This window comes from Somniosus microcephalus, unplaced genomic scaffold (assembly GCF_052327205.1).
Source record: "Somniosus microcephalus isolate GS21.2 unplaced genomic scaffold, FLI_Smic_1.0 unresolved_chr2, whole genome shotgun sequence".
In the NCBI taxonomy this organism is placed as follows: domain Eukaryota; kingdom Metazoa; phylum Chordata; class Chondrichthyes; order Squaliformes; family Somniosidae; genus Somniosus; species Somniosus microcephalus.
In genome coordinates, this window is record NW_028225180.1 from 6,342,247 (window position 1) to 6,359,746 (window position 17,500).

At 54.3% G+C, this 17,500-nt stretch overlaps 1 protein-coding gene across 1 annotated transcript in view; it reads left to right on the top strand.

Moving 5' to 3' along the window:
* The window catches only part of LOC147092055 (syntaxin-3-like), a 174,121-nt gene that overhangs the window by 139,243 nt on the left and 17,378 nt on the right, over positions 1-17,500 (top strand). Inside the window, 6 exon segments of the mRNA XM_085975793.1 lie at positions 1,314-1,391; positions 3,099-3,198; positions 9,200-9,238; positions 9,241-9,273; positions 13,571-13,638; positions 16,659-16,767. Coding sequence (XP_085831919.1) covers positions 1,314-1,391; positions 3,099-3,198; positions 9,200-9,238; positions 9,241-9,273; positions 13,571-13,638; positions 16,659-16,767 — 427 coding nt within the window.

The window sequence follows — 17,500 nt, forward strand, 5'->3', positions numbered from 1 at the left end:
CGAAGTTCAACACGGCCAGACTAGGAACATTGCGGAACTGCAGGAGGCCATTCAGCCCCTCTTGAGCCTGTCCCGCCATCTTTAATCAGTCCAGGGTCCAAATGTCGCTTTGGTGATGAATGCAGAAAATTGATTAAGTTTGCAGATGAACAGACTCCGGAGACGGGAGCCATTCCTCCCCTCGGTCTGAGGCCGGGGTTTGACCCCAGGTGCCCGAGGGTGAGAGGTCACAGTCTCACCCCACGGTAAGGTGAACCCCTCTCTCAATGGGTCGACTCGAGTTTCAGTGGTGAATCAAACAAATGTTTTGTGTTGAAATAAGTTCAGTGATGTTGGAGATTGCTTGAAATCCCAAATCACCGGGAAATGGGATTAAAACTGTTTGATAAATGATGAATGATTTCTTGTGTTTGTTACTAATGGGTTTACTCTCTCTCTCTCTCTCTCTCTCTCCCATCCCTCTCTCCTCCCCTCCCTCTCTCCCTCTGTCTCTCTCTCGCTCTCTGTCTCTCTCTCTCTCACTCTCTCTCCCCTCCCTCTCTCCCTCTGTCTCTCTCTCGCTCTCTGTCTCTCTCTCTCTCTGGCTCTCTCTCTCACTCTCTCTCCCGTCCCTCTCTCTCTCTGTCTCTCTCTCTCTCTCTCTCTCTCTCTGTCTCTCTCTCTGTCTCTCTCTCTCTCTGTCTCTCTCTCTCACTCTCTCTCCCGTCCCTCTCTCCCGTCCCTCTCTCCCGTCCCTCTCTCTCCGTCCCTCTCTCCCGTCCCTCTCTCCCTCTGTCTCTCCCTCTGTCTCTCCCTCTGTCTCTCCTCTGTCTCTCCCTCTGTCTCTCCCTCTGTCTCTCCCTCTGTCTCTCCTCTGTCTCTCCCTCTGTCTCTCCCTCTGTCTCTCCCTCTGTCTCTCTCTCTGTCTCTCTCTCTGTCTCTCTCTCTGTCTCTCTCTCTGTCTCTCTCTCTGTCTCTCTCTCTGTCTCTCTCTCTGTCTCTCTCTCTCTCTCTCTCTCTCTCTGTCTCTCTCTCTCTCTCTCTCTGTCTCTCTCTCACTCTCTGTCTCTCTCTCTCACTCTGTCTCTCTCTCTCTGTCTCTGTCTCTCTCTCTCTCTCTCTCTCACTCTCTGTCTCTCTCTCTCACTCTGTCTCTCTCTCTCTCTCTCACTCTGTCTCTCTCACTCTGTCTCTCTCTCTGTCTCTCTCTCACTCTCTGCCTCTCTCTCTCTTTCTCTTTCTCTCTCTCCCTGTCTCTCTCTCTCTCTCTCTGTCTCTCTCGCTCTGTCTCTCTCTCTCTTTCTGTCTGTCTGTCTCTCCTTCCCCCTCCACAGACATGCGACACCGATGACACAGACGATATTGAGATCTCGATCGACAACAATGCCTTCATGGATGAGTTCTTTGGGCAGGTGAGGCCTCAAACCCTGGTTACCGCTCCCGGGTCAGAGAGAGAGAGAGAGAGACAGAGAGCAAGAGGCTCAGTCGGGGACGGGGGCCGAGGCCTGGTTTCTGCTGCGCAGCACAGAGCAAGAGGGGGTAAAATCCGTGTGGCGCTGAAGAGAAAAGTCTCCCCACCCCACGACCCCACCTCCCACGTGTGACTGTCGGGTGAGATCTGGCTGTGGTGCCTTCTGCAGTCGAATAGCCCCCTGACCGTACCCACCATCTGCGCAGTGTGGCCTCTCGGGTGAGGTACTGGAATTCTGCCCACAAAGCCCATTGTACGGGCTGGAGGAGGTTAGAGATAGGGAGGGTTGTAGGGACTGGAGGAGGTTACAGAGATAGGGAGGGTTGTAGGTCTGGAGGAGGTTACAGAGATAGGGAGGGTTGTACGGCTGGAGGAGGTTACAGAGATAGGGAGGGTTGTACGGCTGGAGGAGGTTACAGAGATAGGGAGGGTTGTAGGGCTGGAGGAGGTTACAGAGATAGGGAGGGTTGTAGCGGCTGGAGGAGGTTACAGAGATAGGGAGTGCTGTAGGGCTGGAGGAGGTTACAGAGATAGGGAGGGTTGTAGGGGCTGGAGGAGGTTACAGAGATAGGGAGGGTTGTAGGGGCTGGAGGAGGTTACAGAGATAGGGAGGGTTGTAGGGCTGGAGGAGGTTACAGAGATAGGGAGGGTTGTAGGGCTGGAGGAGGTTACAGAGATAGGGAGGGTTGTAGGGGCTGGAGGAGGTTACAGATAGGGAGGGTTGTAGGGGCTGGAGGAGGTTACAGAGATAGGGAGGGTTGTAGAGGCTGGAGGAGGTTACAGAGATGGGGAGGGTTGTAGAGGCTGGAGGAGGTTACAGAGATAGGGAGGGTTGTAGAGGCTGGAGGAGGTTACAGAGATAGGGAGGGTTGTAGGGGCTGGAGGAGGTTACAGAGATAGGGAGGGTTGTAGGGCTGGAGGAGGTTACAGAGATAGGGAGGGTTGTAGGGGCTGGAGGAGGTTACAGATAGGGAGGGTTGTAGGGGCTGGAGGAGGTTACAGAGATAGGGAGGGTTGTAGAGGCTGGAGGAGGTTACAGAGATAGGGAGGTTTGTAGGGGCTGGAGGAGGTTACAGAGATAGGGAGTGTTGTGGAGGCTGGAGGAGGTTACAGAGATAGGGAGTGTTGTGGAGGCTGGAGGAGGTTACAGAGATAGTGAGGGTTGTGGAGGTTGGAGGAGGTTACAGAGATATGGATGGGGCGAGGGCCCATGGAGAGATTTGAGCTCCATTGATGCCAAATTTGTCTTTTAAAGGCCCGTAGATTGTGGGGTGCAGGGGGAATGGGACAATTGAGGGAGGGGAGAGTCGTTCTCCGGGGTAACAAGAGTGTCGGAGACGGTGAGGGGAGGGGGAAAAGTGTGTGGGACGGGGCTGATGAGATGCTCAGGAGAAGCGTTGGATCCCAGTAGATGCCAAGATTGGGTTATCAGATTGTCGGGGGAATGTTAAGAATGAGGGACATTCCTGGGGAATGAAGGAATTGGAGCTGGCGAGAGGAGCCCTCAATTGCATCACGGGGAGGAGCGGGAGAAGGAGCTGGGCTCCCGGGAGGGTGCGGTTGGTAGAAATCTTGGCGTCGGTGTGTCGGGAGTGCGAGGGCCCCCTCCTCACCCCGTCTCTCTGCTTGCCCCCCTGCCTCTCTGCAGATCGAGGAGATACGCACCAACATCGACAAGATCACGGCCAACGTGGAGGAGGTGAAAAAAATCCACAGCATCATTCTGTCGGCACCCATGACTGAACAGAGTGAGTCTGGGCCTTGAGTGGAGCGGGGGATTGGCGAGAGGTGCACTGTTGGGGGCTTGTTCTTGTGGGGGGTGGGGGAATGTGGGTGAGGTGTCTGTCTGTCCAGGTGGGCCTTTAAGACCCTCCGCCACCGAACAAGGGGGGCTGAATGGGCCTCCTCCTGGTCCTATGGTAACAGGCTCAAGGGGGCTGAATGGCCTCCTCCTGTTCCTGTGTAACTGGCTCGAGGGTGCTGAATGGCCTCCTCCTGGTCATGTGCAACAGGCTCGAGGGAGCTGAATGGCCTGCTCCTGTTCCTGTGTAACAGGCTTGAGGGGCTGAATGGCCTCCTCCTGTTCCTATGGTAACAGGCCCGAGGGGGCTGAATGGCCTCCTCCTGTTCCTGTGTAACAGGCTCGAGGGGCTGAATGGCCTGCTCCTGTTCCTGTGTAACAGGCTCGAGGGGGCGGAATGGGCCTCCTCCTGTTCCTATGGTAACAGGCCCGAGGGGGCTGAATGGCCTCCTCCTGTTCCTGTGTAACAGGCTCGAGGGGCTGAATGGGCCTCCTCCTGTTCCTGTGTAACAGGCTCGAGGGGCTGAATGGCCTCCTCCTGTTCCTATGTAACAGGCCCGAGGGGGCTGAATGGGCCTCCTCCTGTTCCTGTGTAACAGGCTCGAGGGGCTGAATGGCCTCCTCCTGTTCCTGTGTAACAGGCTCGAGGGGGCTGAATGGCCTCCTCCTGTTCCTATGGTAACAGGCTCGAGGGGGCTGAATGGCCTCCTCCTGTTCCTATGGTAACAGGCCCGAGGGGGCTGAATGGCCTCCTCCTGTTCCTGTGTAACAGGCTCGAGGGGCTGAATGGGCCTCCTCCTGTTCCTGTGTAACAGGCTCGAGGGGCTGCATGGCCTCCTCCTGTTCCTGTGTAACAGGCTCGAGGGGACTGAATGGCCTCCTCCTGTTCCTATGGTAACAGGCTCGAGGGGGCTGAATGGCCTCCTCCTGTTCCTATGGTAACAGGCTCGAGGGGGCTGAATGGCCTCCTCCTGTTCCTATGGTAACAGGCTCGAGGGGCTGAATGGGCCTCCTCCTGTTCCTATGGTAACAGGCTCGAGGGGGCTGAATGGGCCTCCTCCTGTTCCTATGGTAACAGGCTCGAGGGGCTGAATGGGCCTCCTCCTGTTCCTATGGTAACAGGCTCGAGGGGCTGAATGGGCCTCCTCCTGTTCCTGTGTAACAGGCTCGAGGGGCTGAATGGGCCGACCCCTCACCGCCCAATTCCCCAACTCGACTCCCCCGCATCCGTCCATCTTGTAAAATGCCCCTGGGTTTGGGAGGTTGTCCCACTGCTGAGAGATGGGAGCAAGACCTGGGCAAGAGGTCGAGCCTAAATATATATATTAAAAGTAAGACTTGCATTTAAATCGCGCCTTTCATGACCACAACAAGTCCAAAAATGCTTTACAGCCAATGAAATACTTTTTGAAGGGCAGTCGCTGTTGTAATGTAGGAAACGTGGCAACCAATTTGTGCACAGCTAGCTCCCACAAACAACAATGTGATAAACGACTCGATAATCTGTTTTTAGTGATGTTGATTGAGGGATAAATATTGGCCCAGGACAGTGGGGAGAACTCCCCCCTGCTCTTCCTCCAATAGTAGCTGTGGGATTTTTTACATCCACCTGAGAAGGCAGACGGGGGCCTTGGATTAACGTCTCATCTGAAAGACAGCACCTCCGACAGTGCAGCACTCCCTCAGTACCGCCCCTCTGACAGTGCAGGGCTCCATCAGTACTGCCCCTCCGACAGTGCAGTGCTCCCTCAGTACTGCCCCTCCGACAGTGCAGGGCTCCCTCAGTACTGCCCCTCCGACAGTGCAGGGCTCCCTCAGTACTGCCCCTCCGACAGTGCGGCGCACCCTCAGTACTGCCCCCTCCGACAGTGCAGGGCTCCCTCAGTACTGCCCCTCCGACAGTGCGGCGCTCCCTCAGTACTGCCCCTCCGACAGTGCAGGGCTCCCTCAGTACTGCCCCTCCGACAGTGCAGGGCTCCCTCAGTACTGCCCCTCCGACAGTGCGGCGCTCCCTCAGTACTGCCCCTCCGACAGTGCAGCGCTCCCTCAGTACTGCCTCTCCGACAGTGCAGCGCTCCCTCAGTACTGCCCCTCCGACAGTGCAGGGCTCCCTCAGTACTGCCCCTCCGACAGTGCGGCGCTCCCTCAGTACTGCCCCTCCGACAGTGCGGCGCTCCCTCAGTACTGCCACTTCGACAGTGCAGCACTCCCTCAGTACTGCCACTCCGACAGTGCGGCGCTCCCTCAGTCCTGCCCCTCCGACAGTGCAGCGCTCCCTCAGTACTGCCCCTCTGACAGTGCGGCGCTCCCTCAGTACTGCCCCTCCGACAGTGCAGCGCTCCCTCAGTACTGCCTCTCCGACAGTGCAGCACTCCCTCAGTACTGCCTCTCCGACAGTGCAGGGCTCCCTCAGTACTGCCCCTCCGACAGTGCGGCGCTCCCTCAGTACTGCCTCTCCGACAGTGCAGCACTCCCTCAGTACTGCCTCTCCGACAGTGCAGGGCTCCCTCAGTGCTGCCCCTCGACAGTGCGGCGCTCCCCTCAGTGCGGCCCCTCCGACAGTGCAGCGCTCCCTCAGTACTGCCCTCTGACATTGCGGCATGCCCTCAGTACGGCCCCTCCGACAGTGCAGCGCTCCCTCAGTACTGCCCCTCCGACATTGCAGCGCTCCCTCAGTACTGCCTCTCCGACAGTGCAGCACTCCCTCAGTACGGCCCCTCCGACAGTGCAGCGCTCCCTCAGTACTGCCCCTCCGACAATGCAGCACTCCCTCAGTGCGGCCCCTCCGGCAGTGCAGCGCTCCCTCAGTACTGCCCCTCCGACAGTGCAGCACTCCCTCAGTGCGGCCCCTCCGACAGTGCAGCGCTCCCTCAGTACTGCCCCTCCGACAGTGCAGCACTCCCTCAGTGCGGCCCCTCCGGCAGTGCAGCGCTCCCTCAGTACTGCCCCTGCGACAGTGCAGCACTCCCTCAGTGCGGCCCCTCCGACATTGCGGCGCTCCCTCCGTACTGCCTCTCCGACAGTGCAGCACTCCCTCAGTACGGCCCCTCCGACAGTTCAGCGTTCCCTCAGTACTGTCCCTCCGACAGTGCAGCGCTCCCTCAGTATGGCCCCTCCGACAGTGCAGCGCTCCCTCAGTAACTGACCCTCCGACAGGTGCAGCGCTCCCTCAGTACTGTCGCTCCGACAGTGCAGCACTCCCTCAGTACTGCCCCTCCGACAGTGCAGCACTCCCTCAGTACTGCCCCTCCGACAGTGCAGCGCTCCCTCAGTACTGCCCCTCCGACAGTTGCAGCGCTCCCTCAGTACTTGGGACCGGAGTGGTGTCGGCCTAGATTTTCGAGGTGAGGGAGTGCTCCCCACTGAGCCACAGCTGATGGTTGCTAAGGGAACCAAGGGCCCTGAGATTAGCAGCTTTACTCAGTAACTACATCGTAATCTGTCTGGGTTTGATCCAGAATTAGCACGTGGTCAAACGTGCGCCGATATAAACCGGGTGAATAGAGATGTGACCTCTGACCCACCCAAACTTACCATCTGTTAGCCAGAGTCGTAGGCCTCAGGCTTCTTGTTACCTTGGAAACAGGGTTTTCTGCTACACATACGCACGAGCGACCTATTACCACGGGGGTTGTATCTGGGTCGGGGCTTTAAGCAATGGGATTAGAGCCAAAGAGCATTCTTAAAAATAAAACCAAAAAACCCTTTTGTTTTAAATATTGGTTCAGCCACGACATGATTGAAAAGAAAGAAAGACTTGCATTTGTATAGCGCCTTTCACGGCCTCAGGACACCTCAAAGCGCATTACAGCCAATGAAGTACTTTCAAGTGTAGTCACTGTTGTAATCAATTTGTCACCAATTTGCGCACAGCAAGCTCCCACAAACAGCAATGTGATAATAACCAGATAATCTGCTTCCCTGATGTTGACTGAGGGATAAATCTTGTGCCCAGGACACCGGATCTTTTATGTCCACCTGAGAGGGCAGAAAGGGCCTCGGTTTAACGTCTCATCCGAAAGACGGCACCTCCGACAGTGCAGCGCTCCCTCGGTACTGCCCCTCCGACAGTGCAGCGCTCCCTCAGTACTGCCCCTCCGACAGTGCAGCGCTCCCTCAGTACTGACACTCCGACAGTGCAGCGCTCCCTCAGTACTGCCCCTCCGACAGTGTAGCACTCCCTCAGTACCGTCCCTCCGACAGTGCAGCACTCCCTCAGTACCGTCCCTCCGACAGTGCAGCACTCCCTCAGTACCGTCCCTCCGACAGTGCAGCACTCCCTCAGTACTGCCCCTCCGACAGTGCAGCACTTCCCTCAGTACTGCCCCTCCCACAGTGCAGCACTCCCTCAGTACTGCCCCTCCGACAGCGCAGCGCTCCCTCAGTACTGCCCCTCCCACAGTGCAGCACTCCCTCAGTACTGCCCCTCCCACAGTGCAGCGCTCCCTCAGTACTGCCCCGCCGACAGCGCAGCGCTCCCTCAGTACTGCCCCTCCGACAGTGCAGCGCTTGCCCCAGTACTGCACTGGAGTTTCACCTCCTCTCTGAGTGGGACTTGAACCCACAAGCTGTTTACTCAGAGGCGAGAGTGCTACCAAGTGAGCACAGCTGACAACAACAACCAGTATTTATATAGCGCCTTTAATGTAGTAATACGTCCCCTGGCACTTCACAGGATTATAAGACAAAAAATTGGACCTTGAGCCACATAAGGAGAAATTAGGGCATGTGACCAAAAGCTTGGTCAAAGAGGCAGGTTTTAAGGAGCGTCTTAAAGGAGGAAAGAGAGGAAGCGAGGTGGAGAGGTTTAGGCAGGGAATTCAGAGCTTGGGGCCCAGGCAACAGAAGGCACGGCCCACCAAAGGTTGAGCGATTATAATCAGGGATGCTCAAGAATGGGTTGTGGGGCTGGAGGAGGTTACAGAGCTAGGGAGGGGCGAGGCCATGGAGGAATTTGACCACAATCATGAGAATTTTGAAATCGAGGCGCTGCTTAACAGGGAGCCAATGTAGGTCAGCGAGCACAGGGGTGATGGGTGAACGGGACTTGGTGCGAGTTAGGACACGGGCAGACGAGTTTTGGATGACCTCAAGTTTACGTAGGGTAGAATGTGGGAGGCCAGCCAGGAGTGCGTTGGAATAGTCGAGTCTAGAGGTAACAAAGGCGTGGATGAGGGTTTCAGCAGCGGATGAGCTGAGGCAGGGGCGGAGACGGTCAATGTTACAGAGGTGGAAATAGGCGGTCTTTGTTATGCCGCGGATATGTGGTCGGCAGCTCATTTCAGGGTCAAATTTCAAGGTTGCGAACAGTGTGGCTCAGCCCCAGACAGATGTTAGGGAGAGGGATGGAGTCAGTCGCTAGGAACGGAGTTTGTGGCAGGGACCGAAAACAATGGCTTCAGTCTTCCCAATATTTCATTGGAGAAAATTTCTACTCATCCAGAACTGGATGTCGGACAAGCAGTCTGACAATTTAGAGACCGCGGAGGGGGTCGAGAGAAGTGGTGCTGAGGTAGGGCTGGGTGTCGTTAGCGTACTTGTGGAAACTGATGTCGTGTTTTCGGATGATGTCGCCGAGGGGCAACATGTCGATGAGAAATAGGAGGGGCCAAGGATAGATCCTTGGTGGACACCAGCGGTAACAATGTGGGAGCGGGAAGAGAAGCCATTGCAGGCGATTCCCTGGCTACGATTAGATAGATAAGATTGGAACAGGCATGGATAGAGTAGATAGGGAAAAGATATTCCCTCGGCGAGTGGGTCAATAACCTGAGACCGTTCTGGTCAATCTCCCTTAACCTTCTCTGCTCTAAGGAGAACAATCCCAGTTTCTCCAGTCTCTCCATGTAACTGAAGTCCCTCATCCCTGGTACCATTCTGAAAGTGTGGGTGGGTGCCCAGAGTTGGGACACGAGACTCTAATACTTGTCGGTATTTTGTGTTTGCAGAGACTAAGGATGAACTGGAGCAACTGACGGTTGATGTCAAGAACAAGCTAACAGCGTGCGCTCCAAGTTGAAGAGTAAGTAGCAAAGAAGAGGTTTGGGGGTCCAGGAATGGGAAGGAAGGACGGGGCTGGGGGGGAACGTGGGGGGCTTTGATCCGTCTCGATTGTATTGCACAAACCCTCACTCCCCTCCCCATCTTTCCACTCGCCAACTCCTTGCGGGGGGGAGGGAAGAAGGGGTACGATTGGGCTGGGCTGCGTTAGCCCCTCATGCCAAATAGCCACGCATTACGGGTTCTTGAGATTGAGGGGAGAGATTGAGAGGGGGAGAGACTGAGAGGGGGGAGAGACTGAGAGGGGGGAGAGGTTGAGAGGGGGGAGAGGTTGAGAGGGGGGGAGAGGTTGAGAGGGGGGAGAGGTTGAGAGGGGGGAGAGGTTGAGAGGGGGGAGAGGTTGAGAGGGGGGAGAGGTTGAGAGGGGGGAGAGGTTGAGAGGGGGGAGAGGTTGAGAGGGGGAGAGGTTGAGAGGGGGAGAGGTTGAGAGGGGGGAGAGGTTGAGAGGGGGGAGAGGTTGAGAGGGGGGGAGAGGTTGAGAGGGGGGAGAGGTTGAGAGGGGGGAGAGGTTGAGAGGGGGGAGAGGTTGAGAGGGGGGAGAGGTTGAGGTAGTTTGAGGGGAGTGTGAGGTGGGGGAACGAGGGGGAGATTGAGGGGCGAGTGGGGTGGGGGGAGGCAATCAGGGGGAGCCTCGCTCCCTGTGTTCCTGTGTAGGGGTTCGCTGTTTAACCTCCCGGCAGCTGTTTCCATTCCCCGAGTTTCCAAATCATTCGTTTTCTCCCATTACCCCACCTCCCTTGATTTCCTTAATATCCAAAAAATCTATCGATCTCAGTCTTGAAGATACTCAATGACTGAGCATCCACAGCCCTCTGGGGTAGAGAATTCCAAAGATTCACCTCCCTCTGAGTGAAGAAATTTCTCCTCATCTCAGTCCAAAATGGCCGACCCCTTATCCTGAGACTGTGACCCCTGGTTCTAGGCTCTCCAGCCAGGGGGGGAACATCCTCCCTGCATCTACCCTGTAAGAATTTTGTATGTTTCAATGAGATCACCTCTCATTCTTCTAAACTCTAGAGAATATAGGCCTAGTCTACTCAATCTCTCCTCACAGGACAATCCCCCCCATTCCAGGAACCAGTCTGGTGAACCTTCGTTGCACTCCCTCTATGGCAAGTATATCTTTCCTTAGGTAAGGAGACCAAAACTGTACACAATACTCCAGGTGTGGTCTCACCAGGGCCCTATATAATTGCAGTAAGACATCTTTACTCTAATACTCAAATTCTCTTGTAATAAAGGCCAACATTCCATTTGCTTTCCTAATTGCTTGCTGTACCTACATGTTAACTTTCAGTGATTCGTGTACAAGGACACCCAGGTCCCTCCGAACCCCAACATTTTCCCAATCTCTCACCATTTAAAAAATACTGTTTATCTATTATTCCTACCGAAGTGGATAACTTCACATTTCTCCACATTATATTCCATTTGCCATGTTCTTGCCCACTCACTTAGCTTGTCTATATCCCCTTGAAGCCTCCTTGCATCCTCCTCACAACTTACATTCCCACCCAGCTTTGTATCATCAGCAAACTTGGATATATTACATTTGGTCCCCTCATCCAATCATTGATGTAGATTGTGATAGCTGAGGCCCAAGCACTGATCCTTGCGGTACCCCACTAGTTACAGCCTGCCAACCCGAAAATGACCTGTTTATTCCTACTCTCTGTTTTCTGTCCGTTAACCAATCCTCAGTCCATGCTAGTATGTTACCCCCAATCCCATGAGCCCTAATTCTGTTTAATAACCTCTTGTGTGGCACCTTATCGAAAGCCTTCTGAAAATCCAAATACACCACATCCACTGGTTCCCCCTTATCTATTCTGCTGGTTACAACCTCAAAAATCTCTAACAGATTTGTCAACACAATTTCCCTTTCATGAATCCGTGTTGACCCTACCCAATCCTATTATTATTTTCTAAGTGCCCTGTTACCACATCTTTAATAATAGATTCTAGCACTTTCCCTACTACTGATGTCACGCTAACTGGTCTGCAGTTCCCCATTTTCTCTCCCCCTCCTTTGTTAGATAGTGGGGTTACAGTTGCTACCTTCCAATCCGCGGGAACCGTTCTAGAATCTATGGAATTTTGGAAAATGACAACTAATGCATCCACTATCTCGATAGCCACCTCTTTCATCCCTTTGAAGTCAGCCTTACCCAAATCTAGAGTCTTAGTAGCGGTTTCGTGTTTCACCCTTTCAAACGCTACACTGAACTCAATCACATTATGATCACTATTGGATAAATGTTCACGCACAGTTAGGCTGTTAACTGAATCTGGCTCATTACGAAATCTAATATGGCGTGCCCCCTTGTTGCCTCTGGGACATATTGTTGTAGAAAACTATCCCGGACAGACTCAAGAAATTCGCTACCTTTCTGACAGGTGCGAGTCTGCTTATCCCAATCAATATGAAAGTTAAAATCCCTCATTAAAACCCACACTGCCTTTGCTACACGCTTGTCTAATCTCTGCATTTATACATTCTAGCACTTCACAGCCACTACCAGGGGGCCTATACACCACTCCCGCTACAGTCTTAAATCCTTTCCTATTTCTTAATTCTACCCACAAAATCTCCACTGCCTGCTTACCTCTCTTTGTATCCTTTACTCTTCCCTATGTTGTTGGTCCCAACATGGACCACAACAACTGGATCCTCCCCCTACCCTCTCCAGTATCCTTTCAGGCCGGTTCGAGATGTCCCTTACCCTGGCAACAGATAGGCAACATTCCACGTGGGACTCTCGATCTTGTTCACAGAGGGTGCTATCTGTCCCCCTAATTATAGAATCTCCTACAACTACCACATTACGCTTCCGCGCCTCATCCTCCTCCCCACCTTAGGACAGCCTCCTGCTCCAAGGTGCCATGGTCCTTCCGACAGCCTTTATCCTCACAGGTAGCAAGACCATAAGAGGTAGGAGCAGGAGTCGGCCATTCGGCCCCTCGAGCCTGCTCCGCCATTCAATAAGATCATGGCTGATCTGATCTTGGCCTCAACTCCACTACCCTGCCCGTTCCCTATAACCCTCGACTCCCTTATCATTCAAAAATCTGTCTATCTCCACCTTAAATATATTCAGTGACCCAGCCTCCACAGCTCTCTGGGGAAGAGAATCCCAAAGATTCACAACCCTCAGAGAAGAAATTCCTCCTCATTCATGATTTAAAGGGTGCCCCTTGATTCTGAAATTATGCCCCCTAGTTCTAGATACCCCCACGAGGGGAAACATCCTCTCTGCATCTACCCTGTCGAGCCCCTTCAGAATGTTATATGTTTCAATAAGATCCCCTCTCATTCTTCTAAACTCCAATGAGTATAGGCCCAACCTGCTCAACCTTTCGTCATAAGACAACCCCTTCGTCCCAGGAATCAACTTCATTGTACCTGTTGGATAGGATCAGTTTCTGTGGATCCTCGTTCCCTTTCTTAATATAGATTGGGAGAAGGGGAAGTGCAACGAGACCTGGGTGTCCTTGTGCACCAGTCGCTGAAGGTAAGCATGCAGGTGCTGCAGGCGGTTAAGAAGGCAAATGGTATGTTGGCCTTCATAGCGAGAGGGTTCGAGTACAGGAACAAGGATGTCTTGCTGCAGTTGTACAGGGCCTTGGTGAGACCACATCTTGAGCATTGTGTGCAGTTTTGGTCGCCTTATCTGAGGAAGGATGTTCTTGCCATGGAGGGAGTGCAGCGAAGATTCACCAGACTGATACCTGGGATGGCAGGAATGACGTATGAGGAGAGATTGGGTCGATTGGGCTTATACTCGCTAGAGTTTAGGAGAATGAGAGGGGATCTCATTGAAACTTATAAAATTCTAACAGGACTAGACAGACTAGATGCAGGAAGGATGTTCCCGATGGCCGGGGAGTCCAGAACCAGGGGTCACAGTCTAAGGATAAGGGGTAAGCCATTTAGGACTGAGATGAGGAGGAATTTCTTCACCCAGAGAGTGGTGAACCTGTGGAATTCTCTACCACAGAGGGCGGTGGAGGCCAGTTCATTAAATATATTCAAGAAGGAGTTGGATATATTTCGTAAGGCTAAAGGGATCAAGGGATATGGGGAGAAGGCAGGGACAGGGTACTGAATTTGGATGATCAGCCATGATCTCATTGAATGGCGGAGCAGGCTCGAGGGGCCGAATGGCCTACTCCTGCTCCTATCTTCTATGTTTCTATGTTTCTATTCCCACCCCCCCCAACAAGTTGAATGATTTTTTCTGTCCCACCTATTTCTCCAGGTATTGAGCAGAACATTGAACAGGATGCAGCCTGCTCCTCGGCCGACCTGAGAATACGCAAGTCTCAGGTGAGTTTTGTGGGGGCGTTCGGTCGCTGGCCTTGGAGCCTGCACTGAGGGCCCAAGGCTGAACATTCAGGACCTGAAAGGTCGGAGGGGAAGGGTCATGATCTGGGCGGGGGGGTGGGGGGCGAGGGGGGAGGCGACACTGAGAGTGGGTGTCTGGGCAGGACGGGGAGGAGAGGGCGGGCGGGCAACAGATTACAGAAACTGGGCTGCCCGGCCCTGAATGGGCGTGATAATCGTAGGGGGAGGGCGTTCGGCCCATCGTGGCTCGCTGAAAGAGCTATCCAATTAGTTCAGTTCTTCCTGTGATTTCTCCACCCTCGCCCCACTCGCCACCCTCTCTCTCCGTAAGAGCTCTCCCCTTTATCCGTCTTTCGGGATGAAACGTTAAACCGAGGCCCCCCCGTCCGCCCTCATGGGGGGACATCAAAGATCCCACGGCCACTATTTCGAAGAAGAGCAGGGGGCAGTTCTCCCCGTTGTCCTGGGCCCAATATTGATCCCTCAACCAACATCACCAAACAGATTATCTGGTTTTCTAAGACCATAAGATAAGAACATTGCCATATTGTTGTTTGTGGGACCTTGCTCCTCTTCTTCACAGAATAACAGAAACCCCACGGTGCAGATAGAGGCCGTTTCGGCCCATCGAGCCTGCACCGACACATATCCCACCCTATCCCTGTAACCCCATGTATTTAAGCCCCCTAACACTAAGGGTCAATTTATCATAGCCAATCAACCTAACCCGCACATCTTTGGACTGTGGGAGGAAACCGGAGCACCCGGAGAAAACCCACGCAAACACGGGGAGAATGTGCAAACTCCACACAGACAGTCGCCCGAGGCCGGATTCGAACCCGGGTCCCTGGTGCTGTGAGGCAACAGTGCTAACCACTATGCCACCGTGCTGCCTTCTTCTTAGGCAGTCACTCGGAACCGAGGATGACTTGCTTCCACATTAAAACTGAGTTCTCAGGTGACTGATGAGTCCAATGCGGGACCGACAGTCTCTGTCACAGGTGGGGCAGACGGTGGTTGAAGGGGCGGGTGGGTGGGGTGCTTGGGTTGACGTGCGTTCCTTGCGCTGCCTGCGCTTGGCTTCCGCTTGCTCCCGGCGAAGAGACTCGAGGTGTTCGGCACCTTCCCGGATGCTTCTCCTCCACTTTGTGCGGTCTTGGGCCAGGGATTCCCAGGTGTCGGTGGGGATGTTGCACTTTTTCAAGGAGGCTTTGAGGGTGTCCTTGAAGCGTTTCCTCTGCCCACCTGGGGCTCTCTTGTCGTGTCGGAGCTCCGAGTAGAGCGCTTGTTTTGGGAGTCTCGTATCGGGCATGCGGACGATGTGACCCGTCCATCGGAGCTGATCGAGCGTGGTCAAAGCTTCGATGCTGGGGATGTTGGCCTGAGCGAGAACACTGACGTTGGTGCGCCTATCCTGCCAATGGATCTTGCGGAGGCAGCATTGGTGGTACCTCTCCAGTGCTTTGAGGAGCTTGCTGTGCCCAAATTGGCAGCTACATTTCCCACATGATAACAGTCCCAAAGCGCTTTACAGCCAATTAAGTACTTTTGGAGTGTAGTCACGGATGTAATGTGGGAAACACGGCAGCCAATTTGTGCACAGCAAGCTCCCGCAAACAGCAAGGCGATAATGACCAGATTATCAGTTTTAGTGGTGTTGGTTGAAGGACAAATATTGGTCAGGACACCGGGGAGATCTCCCCTGCTCTTCCAATAGTACCACAGGATCTTTTTCATCCACCTGAGAGGTTTAACATCTCATCCGAAAGATAGCACCTCCGACAGTGCAGCACTCCCTCAGTACTGCCCCTCCGACAGTACAGCGCTCCCTCAGTACTGTCCCTCCGACAGTGCAGCGCTCCCACAGTACTGCCCCTCCGACAGTGCAGCGCTCCCTCAGTACTGCCCCTCCGACAGTGCAGCGCTCCCTCAGTACTGCCCCCCCGACAGTGCAGCGCTCCCTCAGTACTGCCCCTCCGACAGTGCAGCGCTCCCTCTGTACTGCCCCTCTGACAGTGCAGCGCTCCCTCAGTACTGCCCCTCCGACAGTGCAGCGCTCCCTCAGCACTGCCCCTCCGACAGTGCAGTGATCCGTCAGTACTGCCCCTCTGACAGTGCAGCGCTCCCTCAGTAGTGCCTCTCCGACAGTGCAGCGCTCCCTCAGTAGTGCCTCTCCGACAGTGCAGCACTCCCTCAGTAGTGCCTCTCCGACAGTGCAGCGCTCCCTCAGTACTGCCTCTCCGACAGTGCAGCGCTCCCTCAGTACTGCCCCTCCGACAGTGCAGCGCTCCCTCAGTACTGTCCCTCCGACAGTGCAGCGCTCCCTCAGTAGTGCCTCTCCGACAGTGCAGCACTCCCTCAGTAGTGCCTCTCCGACAGTGCAGCGCTCCCTCAGTACTGCCTCTCCGACAGTGCAGCGCTCCCTCAGTAGTGCCTCTCCGACAGTGCAGCGCTCCCTCAGTACTGTCCCTCCGACAGTGCAGCGCTCCCACAGTACTGCCCCTCCGACAGTGCAGCGCTCCCTCAGTAGTGCCTCTCCGACAGTGCAGCGCTCCCTCAGTACTGTCCCTCCGACAGTGCAGCGCTCCCTCAGTACTGCCCCTCCGACAGTGCAGCGCTCCCACAGTACTGCCCCTCCGACAGTGCAGCGCTCCCTCAGTACTGCCTCTCCGACAGTGCAGCGCTCCCTCAGTACTGCCTCTCCGACAGTGCAGCGCTCCCTCAGTACTGCCTCTCCGACAGTGCAGCGCTCCCTCAGTACTGTCACCGGGGAGAGTCGGCCGAGATTTTGTGTTGAAATATCTGGAATGAGTGGCAGACAGGGCAGGCCCACACCGAGATACAATTAACATTGAAATCCTGATGATTGGGATGCGGTTTCCCGAAATGAAGTGGGGAGGGAGGAAAAGGAAGCGGTGGTGTGTTCCTCCACCCCACCCGTCTGAAGCACGCTCCTGGGCTGACCATCTCTGCTTCCCCCTCCTCCTTTCCCTGTGTTTCAGCATTCCGTGCTGTCCCGGAAGTTCGTGGAGGTGATGACCAGGTACAATGAGGCTCAGGTGGATTTCCGGGAACGCAGCAAAGGGCGTATACAGCGGCAGCTGGAAATCAGTGAGTAGACGCGTCACGCCGGTCGGTTTTGGAATCCCTCTTTGCGCCCTGTAACTCGCGCCGCGCCGTGCCGAGCCGACTGGAGCGAGAGGGAGCCAGCTGTGTTTGATGACACCTGACCATCAGCTGGAGATTTAACAAGCCCCTGCGAAGAGTCAAAAAATATATATCAAAGGGCTGGGTGCGGGGATCACCCGCATGTGCGAGCGTTTGTGTGAGTGAGTGAGCACAGACATCCAGAAAATGAGGAATTACGCCTTACTTATTGTCAGACACTAACACAATACAGAAACACACTCAGAACCAAAAAAGAGCAATATATTAAGAATACACTCAGCTCCATGGAGGAATCCATTGATTCCAATTGTTTCTGGGAAAACTTCAAAACACTACACAAAAAACAACACGACGAATTGGCCATTCAAAATGGGGACACATGGGAAAACCACTTTGAAAAATTATACCAGAAAAACACACTAAGACCAGAGCAACACCAAATATGCAAAAAACTGGAAAAGCTAGAAATGGCCATAAAAGATAACCAAAACCCGCTAGACGCCATAATAACAGAAAAAGAACTTCTTGAAAAACTCAAGGACCTGCGACCAGGAAAAGCCTGCGGGACAGACGGCATACTAAACGAGATGATTAAACACACAGACAACAAAATGAAACTGGCTATCCTAAAACTCTTCAACTTGGTTCTGAGTGTCGGTTATTTCCCTGATATCTG